Source organism: Adiantum capillus-veneris, chromosome 10 (genome assembly GCF_014529385.1).
Source record: "Adiantum capillus-veneris isolate H3 chromosome 10, ASM1452938v2, whole genome shotgun sequence".
NCBI lineage: Eukaryota > Viridiplantae > Streptophyta > Polypodiopsida > Polypodiales > Pteridaceae > Adiantum > Adiantum capillus-veneris.
In genome coordinates, this window is record NC_140940.1 from 148,328,257 (window position 1) to 148,351,913 (window position 23,657).

The 23,657-nt window shown below is 47.5% G+C and overlaps 1 protein-coding gene across 5 annotated transcripts in view; it reads right to left on the minus strand.

Annotated features, from left to right (window-relative positions):
- Nucleotides 1-23,657, minus strand: part of LOC147449836 (uncharacterized) — an 88,404-nt gene that overhangs the window by 28,859 nt on the left and 35,888 nt on the right. For 4 of the 5 annotated variants that reach the window (XM_086522195.1, XM_086522194.1, XM_086522196.1 and 1 more), the window contains 2 exons: nt 3,409-3,592; nt 3,181-3,300 (listed from right to left, as the gene is read on the minus strand). In XM_086522195.1, the coding sequence (XP_086378321.1) occupies nt 3,181-3,300; nt 3,409-3,592 (304 nt within the window). Of the gene's footprint in view, nt 1-3,180; nt 3,301-3,408; nt 3,593-4,077; nt 5,283-23,657 lie in introns of all 5 variants that reach the window. The other variant, XM_086522197.1, reaches the window with a different exon arrangement.

Below are 23,657 nucleotides of genomic sequence, written 5' to 3' on the forward strand. Positions count from 1 at the left end.
TGACCAAAACGCGAACTGAGGGAATGCCAGCCACCTTGGCAGCTACTGAGGTTGCCGTGCGAGGTGCCTCCAGGACAGTCCCAATGGCTGAGCCGATCCTGGACAAAAGTGGTAAGTACTCCCTCCGCAAACTCGGAAAGCAGACGGAGATGGGGATGTCTGCCTCCTCTACTAGAGCATCCGAAGCAGGGTCGAAACCATGTCTCCACTGTCGAGAGTGGGCTCGTGCTGCTAGGATGGTCAATGGACTCATGGCGATGACCTTGGACGCCATCTCGGAGGTCTCAAACTCGATCTGATAGTAACATTGTCCGAGTATCTGTACGTCCAAAATCTTGCCCACCTCTGCGAGAAGGCGGGCCTAGAGAAGGTCACGCAACTCTCCTCTGCTAGGTCGGGTGCCGATAATCTTGCAGATGACAGAGGTCGCCTGGAGGCGCTCCACCTCTGCTGCGAGGCTCGCTTGCTCTGTCGGTGAAAGAGCAAGTCGGATGGTGGGCTCTGCAGGGTCGGGCGAGGGGGCTTCTGAGGAGTCCCTCTGGGGCGGAGCATGAGCCTCCATATGTGTCTGCTGTCGTGGAAAGGGGCGAAATGGCAGTGACAAGATAAGGCCCTCTACTAGACAAGCACGCCGAAATTGATGACGATTTCAGCTGAACTAGACCCGGGGGGAGAGGGAGGGGGTATCGAAGCGGAAGCAGTGGGAATGCGAAGCTGGGGTGGCGCAGGCTGAGGCTGTGGCGAGCGGGCGGGCGCGCTGTTGCACTGCGACAAGGCAGGCGGGGCGGAGTTGCTGCGCGCTGGGGCCGAGTGTAGGCAGCGGGCAGGCAGGGCTGGGCAGCGTGCGCTGGCGGGTGGAAGGGGGAAGCGATGGCGTGAGCAGGGGAATGCAGAGCGGCGCAGGGAGGGAAGCGGGGGCAGCAGCGAGTCACGCGCAGTCCAAATCGCAAGCATCGGGAATTCGTCAATCTAGTCTTTCCTTATCAAAGGATTTTACAGCAACCCTTGGCATTACTTATGTCTAACTTGGTGATTCTCTTCAAGCCAAATTAGATATAGGTGCCATGGTGCAAGTGTATCCTCTTAGTGGCCCACTTCATGCTTTAGGATCACCCTGGCACAATCGACTTCCACATCATGAAGCTCCCTCACTCTGATGTATGCCATGGTTTTACAAGAATTTTGTTGTTCCGGACGGTGGACCTACGAAAGAAAGTCAATTACTCTCATGCAAAGAGGACGGACTATTTCTTTGGATGTAATTGAAGGAAGATGCTATCTCTTCTCGAATTAAGAACTTTTGGCTATAATATTTGGTCTTTGTTAATAAGAAGAGGCTGATATAGACCATTATTGAATGGATGTATCAGTGATAAACAATGTAAAGACATAACCTACTAGGGTTTACGCACTAGATATACATACCAGCACTAGATTGTTGTATTGGATTTAACGGTGTGATCAGACATGGTTGTGTGGGTATGATTCCCTGGGCATATTATGGAGCCACAAATAGTTGTAAATTATGAATTTGAATCAATAAAAAAATACCGTGAGGGGCACTCGACTTGAGGGCCAATACACTTTGGAGGGGAACTACCCCTCTCCTGTGTCCTTTACAAAGTGTAAGTGTGATCTTTTCAGTTCCATTCAAGTCTTTCAGTTACAGTTTTGCGTGTTTGAGTGGGCGGGTAATCAAATTTTTTCAGGCTTCACTTCAAGGTGTGCTACAACCTTTGCTGAGATGAAATTGTCCTTGGCTCCATTGCCAAAGAAGAAAAGAGTCTCTTGGTCTCTAACCTTTCCCCATGCTCTACAAAGCCCTGAAGACTCATCATCATGCATGTCTGATACAAGTCCAGTATTGTTCTTTGGTTTCCTTTCCTTCCTCTCCCCTCTAGCTCTGGAAGTCTCAGCCTTGTCTTTCTCCTTGGTAGGATATTGAGAAGATTTGTGTCCCACCTCCCAACATGTAAAGCACTTCCTTGCTTAAACCCCCCGAGCTTCTGCTCAGTAGACTTGAAGCTGCCCAAAATTCCTCTTCTTGAAGGTCTTGTTTTTCTTGGTTTCCCACCTCCCCACATGTAAAGAACTTCCCTTGGTTAAACCCCCTGAGCTTCTGTTCAATAGACTTAGCTGCCCAAAAGTCCTCTTATTGAAGATCTTTTTCCTGGTTTTGATCCTTAGTCTTTTGCTGATCCTTGGTTTGAGGCTTCTCCTAGTCATCGTTGTCTCAAAAATCAACCTTCCACTGAGCAAAGCATATCCATCCCAAGCATGTGCCATCATCCCTTGTATGCACCTCTTCAACTGATGAGGAAACCAAAAGAGACCATGTCTGCTCATCCAAAGTGACTAACTGAAAAGAAGCCACTTGTAGATACGCATCCCAAACTTTTGGTCATATTTTTACAAAGTGTCATCCTCCTCAAACCATAAATGATTCCAAGCAGACAAAATGTCTGCCTGAAAAGCTTGTGTCAATCACTAAGAAACAAACACTTGTTTGAACTCCAACCAAGTCTTTGGAGACCCCTCCTGAATCTCAAGAGTAGGCCACCATTTCCGAGCAATCGCCTTCAGAAAGAAGAAGCCTTTCTCACCTTGGAGGCTTCTGTGAAGTTGCACCCAGAAAAAGTTACATCCAGCTCCCTTTTGCTCTGCACCTGCTTCTTCCTGTACCTCTTCCTCCATAGTAACCCCAACGACATTATATAATTTCTCCTGTTGGCTGGTGAGGAACATAAACCATGATGCAAGTCTTGAAACTGATGTCTGGATCAGATTGCCCACACAAGAGCAATCTTTCTCTTCTTCTTTCTCTCGCCCCCCACAAGCAGCCCCCCTGTTTATCATAGGTAGCCACCTCAGCTTGTGGATCAAGTAATTCAGCCAAGGGAGAAGCAAGCACATCAAACCTTAGCATCCGAGCGCTGCCCTGCTAACAGTAAGGCTTGTACACACATTCCTCATGCAAGGTAAGTCTCACCACCTATGTTCAAATGCTAATGGCTCAATCTTATCATCATAAATTTTATCTTCAACTTTCAGCTGGCATATAGATTGCAGTTGAATTCCGATACAAAATGGCATGAATAAATTTGTGATAAAATTGACAACGAATGTCAATGCAAATATACTTCTGAAAATGAGAACAAAGCAATGTTAGATAGATCGTACTGATGCAATCTTTGACATTGTCTCGGCATTTTGGACGATCTCTAAAAACCCGTCGGATAAGCCTGTTGATACACATCCATACACATTCATTCGCAAATCCAAGGAAGCCTTTGACCAAATCTGCAATGCAGCCTGGATTTAACAATGATTGCTCTACTGCAGAAAATAATGCTTAATTGCATGAAGAAGAGTATAACACTAAGACGAAGAGATATGTCATTGGCAAACCTTTTCCATGATTTTCATCAGCTGAAGAGTAAGCATGTCTTGCCGAAGATCATCGCCAGCTTTGAACATTGTATAGATTGGGTGTTGTACTGTATTATCAGCATTTTTGAAGACTAGCCACAATGGAAGCTTCTTCGAGTCCATATACTTGCACTTCTCCACATCGATTCCACTGACTTTCAACCTGTTGCAGATTTTACAATTTTGTCAGCGCATGAAGCTTCTATAGTCAAAAAATGGTATCCTCTTGTAGTAAATAGCATTCTTTCTTTTCAGCTAGATTGGATCCTACCCCCAATCTTTTGCCACATGATTAGAACTCTGCATAGAGAATATTCTCTTTATGTGCTGCTCTTTGGAATGAAGAAAGGAAAGCCTACTAAACATGCACAACAAATTAATTTCCTTACTTCTGATAATAGTGTTTATGATCCCCGCACACATGCTTGCATGCATGTGTGCACAAGCACAAGCACACGAGAGCGCATGAATGGCTATGTTAATCTTAGTAATGCTAGGTTGCAAGTCACACGGATCGCTAGGAGGCTTTAGAGGTATCCATGTACCCGACAACTGTGCCCCTCTATCCCATGTAGTGTCAATATAGTCAGAAATCTCATCAATATACAATTCACAAAAAGTCAGAGAAAGTGGGTATCCTTGCTTTACCCCAATAGTAAAGTGAATATTCCCCATAACATGTGCTTTGGTACACTTATGTCCTGGAATCTCTGCATGATGCATGCTCGGGATATCGTGTCAAAAACCTTGCGAAAATCCATAAAGTAAAAGTAAATCTTTTTACTATGAGCTCGGCCCTCCTCTATGATCGCTCCTAGTGTGAGGATGCGATCCAAAGTGGTGTATCCACAATTGAAACTAGCATGTCCTTGTGACCCCAAGACCTGCAGACCATGCAGTTAGCTCATTTTCCAGAATAGATCCATAGATCTTGGCTAGTGTGTCTCCGATCATGATGGCTAGTGTGTGAAGGGTGGGATTATGGTATCATCTGGCCAGCTCATGGGAAAGCCCTCCCATACTGCTTTGTTAAACAGTTATCACAAGCATTTACAAAGTGCTTTGCTACGAGACCATCCTCATCTTGTGCTCTTTCATTCTGTAACATATAGATTGCCTCTCCAACCATCCTCCAAGTGAAAAAAGACCATTCTGTTGGTCTAGTATCCTTTGGGGGCAGCATGGCTGGTTATCCTAGCACATTGTAAAGCTCTTCCCAATAATCCATTCATGCCTTTGGAGATGTGCTGTATGCGAAATTGTCTTTCCTGTAACATTAGCCAAGTCCTCTTGCTGTCCTGTTCAAAGAAAATCTAGTAAATTCAGCTCTCCCCAATAATCCATCCATGCCTCTGGGGATGTGATCTGTAGGGGGGGTTGTCTTTCCTGTAACATCTGCCAAGTCCTGTCCCAAGAAAAGCTAGTAAATTTTTGCCAAGTAGTGGGACTTACACAAAAGGCATATGACGAGTTTCCTTGCTTGGCTATGTGTCTAGGTGCCCAAGTCTACCTCCTTGCGTAGGCTGATGCATCATACCAGCCATTCTAGGGTGCAGTCAAGCACCAGGGTCTGGACCTGTCACTGTAGTAGGATCGGGCCGCCTCTCAAAGATAAGGATTATATACATCCCTCCATATGAACCAAAGTCCCAGGCTATTGATCAACTCCCATCTAAGGTCTCTCTCCTAGTTTATGTTGCTGTCAAAAACTCCAGCATACGGGCCTGTGTGTAAACTCAAATGTCTAGGCTATGTGACTCTGTCTCATAGCCCAATGCTAGCCCTCAGCTTGTTGACCGCGCTGCTGCCCATCATGTCGGGGAGGATTCCTCCCTGGCTGTTGGAGTGGCCTCCTGCGTGGACATCAATATCTGAAGACTGAGTCATGCATTGTAATAAATGAAAGATACTCTAGGATGCCCCAGGGGGGCGGGGGGGAGGTGGGGAGAGTAAAGCAGTACAACAAGAGAGAGAGTATACTCAAGACGATAAACAAACCTACAACAATTTGCTGCATTAATTGAAGAAATCCAAATCCAAGATCCCTCTTACGAGAAGTGATTGGAGTCTTGTAGGCTTGCATCATTGATGACAACATACCTTTACTCAAGGGGGTAAGGGTGCAATATTCTTGAGGGTTTAGTAACTCGTGGGCTGCAAGTGGGAGATGACCATGACTCATGGATAGATGGATGGTGAACTAGATGATGGAAACTCATAACTAGCCAGAGGGGATGCACAACAAGGATTAAATCAAAGCTTACCCATGAATTTGAGGATACATTTAAAAGGAAAGATATTATTTTCAACACAAATGCACCAACCACCCTGTAATGGGACACTACCTGAAATACGTGCTTAAAGATGTGAGTCTATTTGCAAGAAAAAGGTGTGGTCGGCCTTGAGCAATAGAGGTTTTGGAGGCATTGTAATTCTATGTTCAGATGATTTACACCCAATCATTTAGGTGGTACCAAAAGATGGCTCCACTCTCTCAACCAGTTCTCCTTCCAGGTCACTTTCCCCAATACAATTCTCACCCACTGTGTTAAGAGCAAGTTCTTGAGCAACAAGCTCTAGAGCAGGTGGCCATGGAGGAGCTGACAAGCTTCTAGCTAAGGTGAACATCAAATTTCCGACTTTCAAAGGACTCTCCACAGAGGATGCACACGACCATGCTAGGAGATTTGTGTCCCTCTGCAGCGGTCATGGCCTCAATAGAGAAGACGCCTACCTCTGCTCTTCCCGTCAACCTTGGATGGCTTAGCAGATAAATGGTATAGTCAATTTGCTGAGAACCACTTCACTACTTGGGCAACACTAAGGCAGAAACTCTGTGAAGCTTTCAGATCAAGTAACTTCCAAGAAAAGGTTTTGGATGAGTTGGCAAACCTAGTGCTCCAGCCAAATGAGATTTTTGTAAAACTCATGACAGGAAAAGAGTTTTTGGTTGCCAGCAACCAAGAGAATTCAAAGTCAAGAAGTGGGTGGAGAAGGCTCTTCCCAAGACTACTCAACAAAAACTCCGAGAGAGTCTCCGACCTGAGACCACCCTGGAGGAGTTTGTCGCTGCTGCTACTAGAATAGAAGGGGCAAGGAAGCTATTCAACAACTCTCCTCAGGTAGAGACTGCCTCAGTACTCTTGGAAAGTCCATCTAACCCCTTGAATTCTCTACACAGGGAACTAGAAGTGTTGAAGTTACAACGAGCCCTTCCAGAGGAGAGATCCTTCTCACTTCGACAAGAGAAGCCTCTACATCAAGAGTCTTTGGGCCAGATCAAGCGGGGGCTACCAGAGCTCAAGGCTCAGCAGAAGTCTAAGGTTGCAGTTTGGTGTAGCTCATGTCGCTCTCCCGGGCATCCTTCGCAGGAATGCCCCCTTCGAGCTTACTACGACTTCTGTGAAAAACTTGGACATGATGACAAAGATTGCTACTATCTGAAGAGATTGCCACAATTACAACAAAGCCTCGCCCCTATGCTTCAACAAGGCTCGACACCTATTCACCTGGCATTGGCACCTACATCCATTATGGTTCCCCCTATGGTCATCCAAACTACATGCCACCTTTGCTGACAACCCCTCACATGCAGGTATGCAAAGCAATTTTCCATCTCAAAGCTTTTATCATGCTAATGCTCCCTCCGCTCCTCAGAGCTTCTACACCTCAGCCTCCACCTCCATGCAACAGGAGCACAGACCACCTCCCCTCCCGACTCGCCCGTCCAATCGGCCCATTTTGTGCTATAGATACGGGGGAATATGGGCATTACCAAAGCAAATGTCCCTTACACGAAGGGTCTCCTCCTTGCCGTCATTGCCTTGAGGCTAAGGATCACTATAGTAAGGATTGCCCCAAGCAACGAGCACCCACGTCTTCGAGCCCGAGTCTGAACCAACAAAAGTTCACGTTTACAATGATCAACCTGATAGCGGTGAGCACCCCTCAGAAAAAGCTGCAGCAAGTGGAGGAGCCCACTGGTGTCCTCACTCGGGCACAATGAGCAGCCCTCTGCCTCAGCCTTCAAGAAGGTTCAACTCTTCCATCCCCACTTCCACCACCTAGTCTAACCTGCAGTAACTGACAAGCCACCCGCTGGTGCCAAAGGTGGACGGGGACCCATCCCCATGCTATTTGATATTGATGGGGCCTTCTTGGAAGCAGTGGCTGACTTGCAGCAGATCAAGGTACCAGAGAAAGCCCTAACCAAAGGAGAAAAGCCTACATCGGAGACAATCTTGAAGAACACCTTTCAACAAGTGTCACTTTACTACATGCTTCCGCTGGATGCAAATCTTCAAATGGACACCCTTACAGTCATTCGATCTCTGTACCCCGGTGCGCAAACCAGTGGTGGGCACATCCAGTGCAACCCTCTGAGTCCTACATGATCCCTCCACTCACGGATTACAAGAGTCCTCATCTCACTGTGTCTATTCTAGGATGCCAATTCTTGGGTTAATCGTGGATGTTGGATTTGGCATCAACTTGATGCCTAAATTCATCACCGTGCTGGTAGTGGGTGTCCAGCCGACTAGGCCGTCCCATTCATAGTGACTTTGGCAAACCAAAGGATTGTCTACCCCTTGGGCATAGTAGACAAAGTGCCTCTGCAAGTGTAGGACTTCACCTATGGCCTGGATTTTATCGTGGTTCCCTAGGTTTAGGACAGCTTTCCTTTGCTCATTGGTAGACCATGGCTGCGGCACACTAAAGCACTACATGATTGGGGATATGATGCAATGTGGATACATACTCCTGGCTCCCAAATGAAACCAATTCGACTTCAAGGAGAGATGGATCCAGTAGTGCATCATAGTTCGTAGTTAGTAGAGTCCTACCCCGACCTCGACCAGCCTACCCCTCCTGACGGACCATAGGAGGACATACTTGAGTGGTTGGAAGTTACAAAGTCTATGCCTTGTTATGTGGTTTCTATCCAGTCTTTACCTGAGGAAACCCCATCCCCCACTACCCTTACAGTAATCGGGACCAATATGCTGCCTAGCTCAGAGACAAGTGCTGAGGTAATGGCAGCTGATAACTCAAATGCTCCTACTGTCAAGGCCTATGGTCTTGGTGAGCCTATCAAAGACCACAAACAAGGTAAGAAATCTCCTTTACAAGAGTTTCCCCAACTCTGAACCTCTTATGTGTCTGACTCTCCGACAAGGGTAAGCTCTCTTCTGTGTCTGATGAACTCCTCTTTGACGAGCTTCCACAAGGATGGTTACAAGAAGAATATGCTGATTTTAATATTGATGAGACGCCAGCTCATGATGTCTCAAAGCTCCGAGAGACAACAAACTCTTCATCTTCTGACGCCTCCTTGCCAGAAACACCTCCCGAGCCCATCAGAGAAGTCAACCTTGGGGACCCTGACAAACCTCAGCCCATTCTCTTAGCCGCCCGGTTATGGGAACACCCGGCACTACTTGACTAGGTAGTTTCTTTCATGCACTCTTTCAAAGAGGTTTTTGCCTGGTCTCACAAAGATTTGAAAGGAATCCCACCAGAATTGTGTGTCCACACTATCCCTCTCGTTGAGGTGTCGAAGCCAGTCAGAGACCGTGCTTACAAGCTCAATCCCAAGTGTGCAGAAGCTGTCAAACTCGAGCTAGTGAAAAAGCAAGAAGCTGGGATCATCATGCCTGTGGAGCACTCCGAGTGGCTGTCACCCACGGTCATCACGCCCAAGAAGCAATCCAGGAAAATTCACGTGTGCGTCGACTACCATGCTCTAAACAAGGAGACAATCCCGGACGGTTTTCCCACACCTTTCACCGAACGCGTGCTCGAAGATGTGGCGGGGCACATACTTTACAGTTTCATGGATAGGTTTAGTGGCTACAATTAGCTAGCCATCCATCTTACGGACTAGATCAAGGTTGCATTTGTGACTCAATGGGGTATCTTCATTTATACAAGAATGTCTTTTGGCTTGAAAATTGCCCCTCCCTTCAATCATACAGTACACATCATCTTTTACCCTCTGCTCACTGATCATCTTCGAATCTTCATGGATGATTTTTCGACCTTCTCTGGCGCTCAGTGTTCCACCCTAATGGAAAATTTGGAGCACCTAGCTCAGCTCTCCGCAGTTGTAACATCGATAAAAAGATCAGCGTGTTCATTTAGAAATGAATGGAAATCACTTTTTACTTTTACTGAACCATTAGAAGACATCCCAGGAGATTTACCTCCTAGAAGGGGGATGGATGACCATAGGATTGAGCTCATACTAGGAAGCTCTCCTCCTAGAAAACCTTCTTATCAAGTCTCACCAGCTCAACAAGAGATTATTATATCACAAGTTAATGAACTTGTGCAAAAAGGAATGGTAAGACCTAGCTCTTCACCATTTTATTCTCTTGTCTTATTAGTGTACAAAAAGGATGGTACACACACAAAAGGTGTGTAGAATATCGTGCATTAAACAAGATGACAGTGAAGAACAAATTTCTAGTCCCAAGGATTGAGGATTTGTTTGATAAGTTGCAAGGATCTATCTAATTTAGTGGCTATCATCAAATACAAATTGTACCAGAAGACATTCAAAAGACAGCCTTTAGACCACCTTTGGCTTGTACAAATATCTTGTCATGCCTTTTGGGTTGACAAATGCTCCAGCCACATTCAGTCGAATAATGGAAAGAATTTTTCATGTACATAGGGATTACATTGGAGTCTTCTTTAATAATATCACCACTCTTAAGTCCTTAGAAGAACACAAAAAGCATCTCAAAGCAGTGTTTCAAGCATTGCAAGAGAATAAGTTATTCAGTAATCGCAAAAAGAGTGAATTCTTCTTAGAGGAGATTCAATATTTAGGTCTTATTATCTCAAAGGAGAGTATCTGTATGGATCCACAAAAGCTTGAGGTGATAAATGAATGGCCTGAACCAAGGAATCCACATGAGCTATGAAGTTTTATTGGAATGTGCTCATACTATAGAAGATCCATTGCAAAATCCTCGGCCATAGCAGAACCATTACACGATTGAACAAGAAGAATGTCAAGCATGTATTTACTGAAAAGGAGAGAAAAACCTTCACTAAGCTTAAAAAGAGACTCACGTCACAACCTGTCTTAGTGCTAGCAGAGCTCTCAAAGCCATTTGAGGTCCATTCTGATGCAAGTGGTGATTGCCTTGGAGCGGTACTACTTCAAGAAGGGCATGCCATAGCATATAAGAGTCGCTGATTGCACTCTGATGAGATGATTCTTCGCATCTATGAAAAAGAGCTTCTAGTTCTCTTACATGCCTTGGATACATGGAAGCATTACTTACTTAAGACACACTTCATCATTCAAACGGATCACCAGAGTCTCAAGTACTTCATGACACAAACAGATCACTCTTCATCATTCGAACGGATCACCAGAGTCTCAAGTACTTCATGACACCAACCAAGCTTTTCGACAAACAAATAAGGTGGAAAATTTTCCTTTTGCAATTACATTTTCACATTGCTCACATTCCTGGCAAGCACAATCAAGTAGTTGATGCATCCTCACATATATCTTGATGCAATGCTGTGTCAATAGCCTCTCACAATGATCCGACCTCTATGGTAGATGAGTATGCTACTGAACAAGATTTTTGGGATATTATGTGTGCCATAGACGCAAGAACCATACGTGGGTCAAGATGGATATCTTACCTATGGCTCTCGGCTATGTGTTAATAAAGTTTAAGAGATCAGGTCATGTAAGAAAAGCATGCCCCACCATATGCTGGGCATAGAGGGATTCAATTCAAAGAGAATGACTGGGTTCTTTTAAAGTTTCCCAAAGCTCGCTTAAGGTACACTATGGGCAAAAATTGCATGCAGAACTCACAGGTCATCAAAAGTACTAAGCAAATTAGCACGTAGGTATTATGGACCATTCCAGATTCTACGGCCAATCAATGAAACGGTTTATCATTGACCAATCCATAATGAATTCTATGTAAGTCTACTAAAGGGCTACAAGGGTGACCCACCACAAGAGCTAGTAGCAGAAGATCCTCCAAAATTTGAAGGGACTGGAGAGATATTGCAACCCGAGCATACCATCCGCCATGAAGACAAGGTGCTACGCAATGGTAAGGTACTACATTATCTCATTAAATTTAAAAACTACCCTTTCGAAGATGGTAAATGGATGCAAGAGCCACAATTGAAGGATATTATGTCACTTGTAGCTACCTACAATGAATTGCATGTAAAACCCTAATGTTTTTACATCAATGTATTCAATGAAAATGAAATGAATAAAAACATGATCCTCACTTTTTGAACTCTGTTTTCTCAAATCCATTAATGTCTAAATGTAATCTGTATGCATACCAATTGTTACACACCCACGGCAGAGTTTCTCCGAGTATTGAGTAGACTTGCAATCTACTACGGGAAGCTGCTAGTGCTAATAGGGTAGACATACTTGCAGTTTGAACTTTGTTTTCTCAAATCCATTAATGTCTAACTGTAATCTGTATGCATACCAATTGTTGCACACCCACGACAAAGTTTCTCCGAGTACTCAGTAGACTTGCAATCTTCTGCAGGAAGGTGCTAGTGCTAATAGGGTAGACATACTTGCGGCATATTTTCTCCCAAGTGCCAAGTAGATTGCTCATCTACTTTGGAACGATGTCGAATGCGTTAAAAGTAGATCTTGTGCAAAAAGCCAATGAACCAAAGATACCTCTCTTGAATAGAAGCATAGTCGAGGATGACTATGATTTCAAGGGTGGGGTAATGTCACCAAATTTCATTTTTGGTCTACTTAAATGAATTTTCTCTTGCTAGAATTGACAATTCTAGTGAGAGAATAAAAATAGTAGAAGGGCCAATTATGTACAATGGGCAGAGGAATATGTTCCTGAACTGGAGAATTCCAAAATTTGAATGCACTCTTCACAAGTGCAACGGAATTCGATATTGATTCAATTGGGATCTTATGGGGGGAGGTTGTGATATGAGTGAGACCAACATAGTCCAAAACGCAAATCAATTACGCTCGTTGTTGTTGTGCGCCGCCCCCCTCGCCATCGCTGACCACTCCCCCCGCGTAGCTTCGTGCCAGCCCACCTCCCCTCCTATCCCAGTGCCTCAGCCTGAATCCGCCTCCGCCTCTGCCTCTGCCCGCCTCCCCTCAGTTTGCTCAGCCCCCGCCTTCCGCAGTCCTCCATCGCCACCCGCCTCCCCCTTGCGCCCCCCCCCCCCCCCCCCGAAGGCCTTACTTGTTCAGCCCTGTAGTGGAGCTCTCGCTGGGACTTTACTCGCCGAGTTTCACAGGTGTTAGTCTTCGCGCCCCCCCCTTTCCTACACAGCAATAGACACAGATGGACGCTCATGCTCCCCCCCCCCCCCCAGAGAGACTCCTCAAAAGCCCCCTCGCCCGACCTTGCAGATCCCACCATCCGACTTACTCTTTCACGGACAGAGCAAGTGAGCCTCGCAACAGAGGTAGAGCGCCTCCAGGCGACCTCCAAATTTTGCAAGATTCTCGGCACGAGACCCAACAGAGGACAGCTGCGTGATCTTCTCCACGCCCGCCTTCTCGCAGAGGTGGGCAAGATCTTGGATGTTCAGTTCCTCCAACGCGGCTACTATTAGATAGACTTTGAGACTTCCGAGATGGCGTCCAAAGTCATCGAGATGAGCCCCTTGAACATCCGAGCAGTTCGAGCCCACTTTCAACAGTGGAGACATGGTTTTGACCCAGCTTCAGATGTTCTCGTAGAGGAGGCAGACCTTCCCATCTCCGTCTCCTTTCCTAGTTTGAGGAGGGAGTACCTACCACTTTTGGCCAGGATAGGCTAAGAGATTGGGACTGTCCTGGAGACTCCTCGCACGACAGCCTCAATAGCTGCCAAGGCGGCCGACATTCCCTCAGTACGTGTTTTGGCTAGGGACACCCACACTCTATCGAAGGTCATCCTTCTTCCTCGGGTGAGTGGAGGTTGGTTCCGACAGAGCGTGGAGTATTCGGGCCTCCCGAACCAGTGTTTTAGTTGTCGACAGATGGGCCATCTTGCGAAGGCGTGTCCACGGAGGAGGCCCCAACCTACACCACAGGCCCAGCCCCAACCCTAAAGGGCTGGCCAACAGCAGCAACAGCAGGCAGAGTCAAAGAGAACGCAGGCAGAGCCACCCTCCGAGGCTGGGGTCCCAGCGGAGGGTTGGCAGCAGGTTCATGGTTGACGTCAACAGGGGCCACTGCGCAAGCCTGGCACTCAGAGTGGTCCTTAGGCTCCTGCCCAACAACATTGGGTTCCCACGGGGAACCGATTCGACCCTCTTCCACAGGACGAGGTCCCTGTTCCAGCCTCCACCTCAGCCTCACCCTCAACAGCCCCTCCCCCCCCGCTCCTTCTCCCTCTGCCTCTCCATCTCGCCCTCCTACTTTTTTTTATCCCCCCCCCCCTTTCCCACCCTCCCCCCTTCTCTCTCTTCTCCTCCCGCTCCAGTCCCGCAGTCGTCGCAGGGGGCAGGGCCATCCTTGGCTGCTAGGAGATCTCTTGGCAGCGCCGTTGCCATGAATCGCTTGGCAAGAGAGGGAAAGCCTTTCTTGCGACATTCTCTTCAGGTGCAGACGTCTCCCTTTGCAGCAGTTCCTCGTAGACTGACGAGCTTCGACATTTGGCGTCGTCGGGATTTCCTTGCCTACGACTTTACACGGTTTCTCGGCGACCCTTCACCAGACCTTGAGGCAGCTTGCTTCACAGTTTATGTGTTGTTCCTTGCAACTAGAGGGATAGCGGCCTTGGACTCATCAGCTGGCTTCTCTTTTCCCCTATGGGGCAGGGACTAGGCTGAGTGGACTATAGACTCAGTGTTGGAGTGGCTGCAGACACAGGCCCTAGAGTTCTCTCACCACATGGGAGACCTAGGGGTTACAGACTTGCTTCAGACTCTTTGGTCATTGGCCAAGTTTGTTGTGACATCTCCAGACGCAGCAGGATGTAGACACATTGTGGTTTACTTTTTTGCTGACACGCAGAGCCCGCCATGCTATGTACACATACATGAGGACTCCTGGACAAAGGAGGTTGCTCTACGCACAGCTCGGTCTACTTGGGCTTGGGATAGACACTCTTTGCAGTCACGCCTATCTCGAGGACGCTCGGATGCGGATTACTCTCCATCCAAGCTTGCCTCAAAGATAGCACGGTTAGCTATTGCGGCAGCATCAGTTCTCTCTCGCTCCCCATGAAGATCGTCTCATGGAACGTACAGGGATAAGGTGGGCCCCTGTTTCAACGCCAGAGGGGCCGACTGCGTCAGGAGCTTTAGCGATGCCTTGTGGGAGGAGAGATTGACCTTCTTATGCTACAGGAGCATCATCTGTGTGAGAGCCGCATTAGACATTGTGGTCAGCTTTTGCGTGGACGATATCAGACTTTTTGGTCAGCTGCATTTGGACCTGGAGGCATCCAGGGCGGGATATGTATGACTATTGCGGATTCTTGGCAGCAGGCCATTGTGGGCAGAGGGATTATTGTGCCAGGCAGGGCTCGGTTGATCACTATGCAGGTTCAAAGTTGTCTCGTGGGCTTCCTGAACATCTATGCGCCCAATGTGGTGAGTGCTCGTGCAGAGTTTTGGTCTCAGATTGTTGAGTCTCTGCCACAGACAGAGCAATGGTGCATAGGGGGTAGGAAGTCAACCTCGACAACCCTCGTAACAACCCTCGTAACCCTCAATCCACTCCCGACACTCCTCAACTAGGTAATTTATTTTATGCACTCTTTCAAGGATGTTTTTTCTTGGTTCCAAAAGAATTGGGCGTCCATACTATCCCTCTGGTCGAGGGGACTAAGCTAGTCAAAGGCCGTGCAAAAGCTGTCAAACTAGAGCTTGAGAAAATGCAAGAAAGAAGTATCATCGTGCCCGTGAAGCACTGAGTGGTTGTCACCCATGGTCATCGCACCCAAGAAGCAATCCAATAAAATCCGCAAATACATTGACTACCGCACTCTGAACAAGATGACTATCACGGATGGCTTTCCAACACCTTTCACCGAACGAATGCTTGAAGATGTGGGTGGACACATACTGTACAGTTTCATGGATGGGTTCAATGGCTACAATCTATTGGGCATTCATCGTGCGGACCACATCAAATTCTCATTCATGACTCCATGGGATATTTTCATTTATACAAGAAAGTCTTTTGGGTTGAAAAAGGCACCTCTTTCTTGCAATCATACAATCTACATAATCTTTTATCCTCTGCTCACTGATCATCTTCGAATCTTCATGGATGATTTTTCGACATTCTCGTATGCGCAATGTTCCACCCCAATGGAGAATTTGGAGGAGCATCTAGCTTAGCTCTCTGTAGTCTTCCTTAAGTGTCAGGGCCTAGAAGGCATGCCTTAAGCTCGATTCTAACAAATGCCACTTTTTGGTCACACAAGGTACGTTTTTGGGTCATGTGGTGTCTCCTGACCCTGATAAAATCGTGGCCATCTGAGATTGACTCCTCCAATCAACCCCAAGGGTGTTAAAAGCTTTGTAGGTCAGGCATGGATTATGTATGCTGATATGTTCATTCATATGTATGCGGATGTTGCCCAACCGCTGACCCGCCTGACCTAGTGCTGTTGTATTGTTTCTGTGGTCCAACGTTGAGGCCCAAGCTTTCGCTTACTTAAAAAAGCCCCGGATTGGTCTCTTACTTTGCATGTGCATACCGATGCTACTCAAACTACTGTAGGTGCTGTTTTGACTCACTCTAGCAAAGAATTCAACTTGGATCGCCTTATCCACTATGCGAGTCGCCTACTATCCAAAGATGAGCACAATGACAACACAACAGAAAGGAAAGGTTTGACTAGTGTTTATGCCTTGCAAAAATTCCGACATTATTTATTAGGGGTTCAATTCACCATTATTACCGCTCATCATGCTTTCCGTTATTTGTTGAATAAGCCACAAGTTGCAGACCAGGTTTGGAGGTGGCTACTGCTATCCCAAGAGTTTGAGGTACTTCGTCCAGGCAAGCGTCACGTCATGGCCGACCACCTCTTTCGCATACAAACAGATGAAGAAGCAGGCAATCCAACCGTCCTTTATAGGTTTCGATGACATGGTGGCTGTTTGAGAGGTGAGGTTTAGATTTTGCTGGTCCAATTTCTCCCCCTCCTCAACCACGCAATCGCAACTATCTTTTGGTAGCTACAAATTATGTCACCAAATTAGCCAGGTACTCGCTACCATTGACTACACAGGTATCACTGTGGCCAAGTTTTTCTATCAGAATATATTTTGCAGGTTTGGGTACCCACGTGAGATCACCAATGATCGAGGCAGTTACTTTGTCAATGAGCTGATCTCAACACTTCTCACAAACTATAAGATATTCCATTGCAAATCTTGCTCATACTACCCGAGGGCCAATGGGCAAGTAGAGAGCACTAACAAGGTTCTAATTGCACTCCTCCGAAAAGCATGCCATTTGCATCCAACTTCATGGGATCAGGCAGTCCTAGGCGTCCTCTAAGTATATCGAACTTCTTTCAAAACGACGACCAATCACACTCCTTTTCAACTAGCCTTCGGACTGGAAGCCATTGCTCCTTTTGAATTCAACTCTGGCTCTTCCCAGGTAGGCAGTCTTTGTGTTGATTGTGATGTGGAGTCTACCTTTATATCTCTCATCTCTCCATGCTTGAAGAAACTAGATTGTTAGCTTCCAATGCTCTCCAAGAAAAGTAGTTCTGTTGCAAAGCGTGGCATGATCGTCACCTTCGCAGGCCAAAAATCATGCAAGGGTCCTTGGTGCTGTTCTATCAAGCGCGCTACCAGAAAAAAGCAAAGAAGCTAGTCCCCACATGGCAAGGGCCATATAGAGTGTAGAAAATTTCACCACAAGGAGCGGTGCAATTAACCACTCTAGATGGTGTTCCTCTGTCGCTTGCAAATGGATGTAGAGTCAAGTGCTATTCAATGCTCTTGTATTTACCTTTCCCTTTTCATGTACGATCTTTCTTAAACCTACAATTAAATCTGTGACTTCAGAAACCTACACAATCTCCTCTTTCATGTGTCTCATCTGCTCACTCATCCTAGTTTTTTATTCTTTATGCATTCATCTGACGTTGCAGTCCCATCTAGTGTGACTAAAATTCCATTCTCTAGCTCAACTTTGCACACCCCAGTTTAGTCTACCCTTCCCATGAGATAATACTAGCCTATTTTGAATTGTCAGCAGAGTCCAGCATAGATTTTGCAAAAGATTATCTTGTAAAACTTTTGGTAAACCAGTGATTGAACAGCTTACAAATCCTCCTATCAAGGGCTAAAGAGCCTACTTCTCTCAACTGTTGAACTGGTTAGCATCAAGATCCGCGTGTGATTTTTTCAAAAGAACACTACAAAGTTTTGAGTACCCTGTGAGCACTAACACTAAAGAGCTGGAAATAGGATCTCTTGTTCTTTGCTTGAGAAGATTTTCTCTCTGTAGAAGCAATCCACCCGTATCTACCCACCTCTCTCTTCCCCTCGTCCCTAGACCCTCTAAATCCCTCGCCCCTTTCCACACGCCCTTGCCTCTCTCTCTCTCTCTCTCTCTCTCTCTCTCTCTCTCTCCCTCCCTGCCCTGCTTCCCTCCCGCGACCAGCCCTCCCTACTGACCTCCCCTGCTCTCTCTCTCTCTCTCTCTCTCTCTCTCTCTCTCTCTCTCTCTCTCTCTCTCTCTCTCTCTCTCTCTCTCTCTCTCTCTCTCTCTCTACAGACGACCGCGACTGAGGAGAGGAGCTACACAGCATCGACGGAGACTACAACAGAAGATTCGAGCCATACTCTCTCGACATCCAGAGTGCAGATGAGGATGGATCCTCACCATTTCTTCCATCTTTGTTTCACACACTGTTACATCCAGTTTACCGGGTACCTATTGTATCAGCTGCTACACCCACGTAGTTTTAGATTGTAGTAGTAGTAGTAGTATTTTGTTCCACTTCTAGTTCTTTTCTAGTTCTTTTGTACCCAGACATGGTATTAGATTCACTATTTTGTAACTGATTGGTCTCATAGGTCATTTTGGCCTTTTGAAGACGTTAATATAACATTTCATTTCATTTCTCTCTCTCTCTCTCTCTCTCTCTCTCTCTCTCTCTCTCTCTCTCTCTCTCTCTCTCTCTCTCTCTCTCTAGGACCTGACTCAGCTGCCCCTCCCTGCCCTGCTCCCCTCCCGCGACCTCCCCTCCTTGCCCTGCTCCCCTCCCGCGACCAGCCCTCCCTGCTCCCCTCCCACGACCTCCCCTGCTGCCGCGTCTTGCCCTCTGCACGCCGCCGTGCCCCTGCTCCCCTACCTTCTGCCGCGCCTCCCCTCACGCTGCATTTGAAACCCCGCCATGCGCTGCTCGCCTGCTCCCCCGCTCCCTGTGTAAGGTAACCCCCCTCTTTTCTACGCGTTAGGTACCCCCTCTTTCTACGCCTAGGATGTCCCCCCTTCCTCTACGCGTAGGATGCCCCCCCTCCCCCCCCCCTCCCCCTCCCCCTTTCTTTTAACGCGCGCGTAGCATGTCCCCCTTCTTCTACGCGTAGAAGGTCAAATTTTTTTATATATTTTTCATTTTATTTTATTTTTTTTGGCCGGGATACGATATTGGACTCCCATTGGTGCATAAGCTTACTCTCATAGGTCAATTTGGCCTTTTGAAGACGGTAATATATCACTTTTTTTTTTTTTTGATACCCCCCTCCCTCTCTCTATCTCTCGTCTGCACTCTAATATTTCATTTCATTTTATTTTATTTTATTCCTTTTGATACCCCCCTCTCTCTATCTCCCGTCTACACTCTCTCGTAGCTCCACGCTACCCCTCGCCCAGCTACTGCGCCCGCTGCTAGAGTGGGTGCACACGTACACTTAGGGACCCCTTGACGGACAGCGATCAAGCATGAGGAAGCTGAACGATAAAGCTGACCCCCTAGAGGATGCCATACAAAAGTGCAAAGAGGAAATGACGGAGGCCACTACCAAGATGAACGGCAAGCTCTGGGGCACAATAAACATACTCGAAGGACGCATGCTGATCCAAGAGAGCAAGATAAGTACGCTGGAAGACCGAGTGACGACTCAAGAGGCAGAGATTGCGTCGCTCAAGAAAGATCTCGCCGAAGCCCGATCAAGAAACACGCTGGAAGAGGGCGAACTGCAACCCTCAATAATCGAAGAAATCAACACAATCAAGGAGCAAGTACGGGCCATCCAAGAGGGAGAAGAGCAACACAAAGAAATGACGACTTCTTGGGTGGATGTTCTTACCAAAACTCAACAGAAGGTTGATGAAGCCGAGAAATGGATCAAGGTGGCCAAGAAAGGAAAAGGCAAGGAGTTAACGCCCACGTCCACACCCACTATCATTAATCAAACACTAGAGGAGGAACAAAGGAGACGGATGCGCGTTTTACATGTGAGAATTTGCGGTCTTGAAGACAAAGGCAATGTGGACGAAGAAGTAAAAGAACTCACAACCTTGATGGGGGTGCATGAGCCAACGCACACAAGGGCATGAAGAGTGGGCAACATAAAGAAAAATGGAAGCAGAGGAGAAACCTCAAAAGAAAGAGCACTCATCCTCCGTTTTCCCTCCATGGAAGCGAAGAAGTCCTTCTTGAAGAAAAGACAAACTCTTAAAGAGACTGGCATCTTCCTCGGGGATGATCTCACCCTCTCACAGATCGCCCATATGTAGGAAGTAATGCCGGAAATTAGAGTGGCAAGGGGAAAAGGCAAGATTGCCTTTTACCGAGATGGAAAAGCGGTAATACTAGAGCGACGCTCCACATGACGGTGCGAGACTTATGGGACCACACTCAAAGTGGCTGCCTAGAACTGTAATGGATCTATGCGTCTTGATGTAGGTGCTTTTGAGGATAGCTTTACTGGAAGAGACATCATCTTTTACTCTGAGACACACCACGCCCCTGGGCAACCCATGCCTCACATCAGTGGATACAGGTGGGAGACAGCTTACAGGCAAGAGACACGCTTAGAGCACAGAGGACGGGGCTCGGGGGGAGTGGCAGTGTTATTTAGAGAGGATCTGCAGCCACTGATACATATAGCCCGCAGGGATGAACAGGCTAGGTACATGTGGGTGAGATTGAAAGCAGAGACATGCAGATATCTCTACCTAGCTATTTGCTACTTTCCCCCGAGTACATCAGTTTATGCATCACCCAGAGGACAGTCCCCTTTCTCTATTCTAGATGATGACATTTGGGAGTTCTCTAGAGATGGTGACATTATCATACTAGGGGACTTCAATGCTAGGACTGCCCATCACCAGGCAGTGTTTTATGATACTTCAGAGGAGATGCTGAGAGAGCTAGATGTCATGGAGACGGGCCTGTCCAGACTATCACACGATGTGGAATATACTGAGTATGGACGACACCTGATAGACATGGGCACTGCCCATGGATTGGCCATCTTGAACGGCCTACAGAGATTTCCTGCTGCGGGAGGTTTTACATGCTTCCCACAGGCATGGAGCCTGCATAGTGGACTATGTCATGGCACACCCGACTCTCATCGCTAGTATCCAGGATCTCACAGTTGGGCCCAGACCGGTCGGGGTAGCAGTAGATCATGCTCTGGTGTCGATGACCATCTCTTTCCAGTTCAATGTAGCACATAGGCCACGGGTAGCAGCCCCTACTCGCTACACATTCACACGGGAGACGGATTCTGTATACATGGACGGGATCTACAGACGCCTATGCACTGAGGACCCGAGGGGACCTTTGGAGGAGCTAACTACTATACTGACACAGACATTGCATGAGGCAGCAGCAGAAGCATACCCACACACCCAGCCTGAGCAAAGCCCCAGAACAGCTGGTACGATGAGGAGTGCCGCCAGACTAGAGCCAAACTTCAGAGGGAGGTGCTTTTGGGGGATGTGACTCACAAACAGTCACAGATAGACTTCCGACGCCTCGTACGACAGAAAAAGAGAGCTTTCTTGGCTCGACTCGAGCAGGATCTATATCAGCTATTCATGAGTCAGGACTCGCGGGAGCCATGGCGGCTCTTTCATGAGCAACCCCCCCCCCCCCCCCCCCCGCGCCTTACAATTTCCTCCACAGAGACATGGGGTCAGTACGCATCATCCTTATACACAGTACCTGGACAACCGCCCCTCCACAACCCCCCCCCCCCCCCCGACCCATGCCCACACACATGTGCTTTTTTCACTGCTGACATGGTGAAAAAAGCCATTGACAGGATGAGGACTCGGAGAGCATATGATCATGCTGGCTTAGTCGCTGAGCATTTCATGCATGCCAAAGACTTACTAGGAGAGCTTCTCGCAGTTATGTTTAACCGTGCCATGTGTGAGGGCCTACCGGACACTTGGAGCCTATCTACGATCGTACCTATCTTCAAGGCAGGAGACCCCATGCAGCCTGGGAATTATCGCACTATTATGATTGGGCACACACTGGCATGGTTGTATGCATCCATTCTTGAGCAACAGCTGAGTAGATGGGCAGAGAGGGAAGGAATGCGTGCAACTGGGCAGGCAGGTTCAGGACCATATCTTCACACTCAGGGCCATCATCGAGGAAGGCAGATCTCATGGGAGACGGATCTATTGTAGCTTTGTGGACTTCCGCAAAGCTTTTGACACAGTACCCCTCTAGATTGATGCGCAGATTACAGGAAATGGGAGTACCCACACAGCTCATTTGGGGGATCATGGCATTGTACAGATCAGTAGTAGGGCATGTACGCACCCCGGAGGGACTTTCTACACCGGTTCACTCCACTGTTGGGGTAAAGCAAGGCTGCCCGCTCTCTCCTACTCTTTTCGGTATGTATGTGGATGAGGTTTCTGACTACATTGACAGCGATGGGGATAAAGGTGCACAGCTGGCAGGGACATGGATTCCACTTCTGTTATATGCTAATGATATTGTGTTGATCTCCGAATCCCCGAGGAGAATGCAACGTCAACTGGATACTCTGCATACGTTTGCCCACGAAAGTGGTTTGTCTGTCAACCTTGGTAAAACCAAGGTTATGGTGTTTAATACCACCCCACACTGGATCAAGAGGTCAGCACCTACATTCACATACGGCCAGGAGACTGTGGAGTACACAGACGCTTACACTTACCTTGGAATGGTTTTCAGCGGACCCACATTCTCACTCAGGAGAGCAGCAGAGACCAAACTGACTAGAGCCCACGCAGCACTGGGTAGATTGGAGAGGATGTGTTCGTAGGTTCAGTTTCAGGAGCCCCGGACGAAGCTCTGGCTCTTTGACACCTTGGTGGCTTCAGCATTGCTCTATGGGGCCGAGATATGGGGGCCCTCTTTGGATCACCACGGGAGGTCGGGTCGCACAGACGGATGGGGGAACATGGAGAAAACTCTCGTCTCTATGATATCGCGGCTCATTAGAGCTAAGGCATCAGTACCACAGGCCATTATCCGCGAGCTAGCGGCCCCCCCACTAGTGGTGGAGGCGCTCACCATATCAGTCTCCTTCATAAACCGCACATGGGAACTATCCAGAGACAGATATGCTCGCATAGCACTTGAGTCCTCTCGACAATTAGCCATACAAGGAGATACAACATGCTGGTATGGGGAGATAACATCATGGTTTCAGGCGCATGGGTTCAGCATAGACAAGCTGCCACCATTCCAGTACTCATTGGATGCAGCATCTCTCATTCTTACACGGTCGGAGATCACCAAGCTCATCCGCCAAGACCTCACCCAGCTAGACACCAGGAGGACATTGATACAACCAGCACAAGAATTGGGCACGAAGATGGCTTTCTACAGAGACCACCTTCTCCAACTTACGGAAGATAGTTTTGTGACGAGACCAAGATACATGGATACTCACTTGTCTCATGGGATACGATGTGCTATTGGCCAACTACGCACATCGTCTCACCAGCTGCGGATTGAAACTGGGAGATACAACGGAGTACCAGCAGAGGCCAGGACATGCCCCTTGTGTGACATGGAACCGAAGACAAAGCTGCATTATACATGCCGCTGCCCTGTCTACTACGAGATACGAGGCCGCTTCCATTGTTTGTTCAGAGAGGGTTTTGGACCACTCGCAAGAGTAATGGGATACGAAAATCAGAGATGCCTAGGTTTGTTCTTGCTCGAGCTGCGCAGACACAGAGAGAGCCTGATGAATGGCAGGGCTAGCCAGTCTCAAAGACGGATCACAGAGTTCTTCAGAGC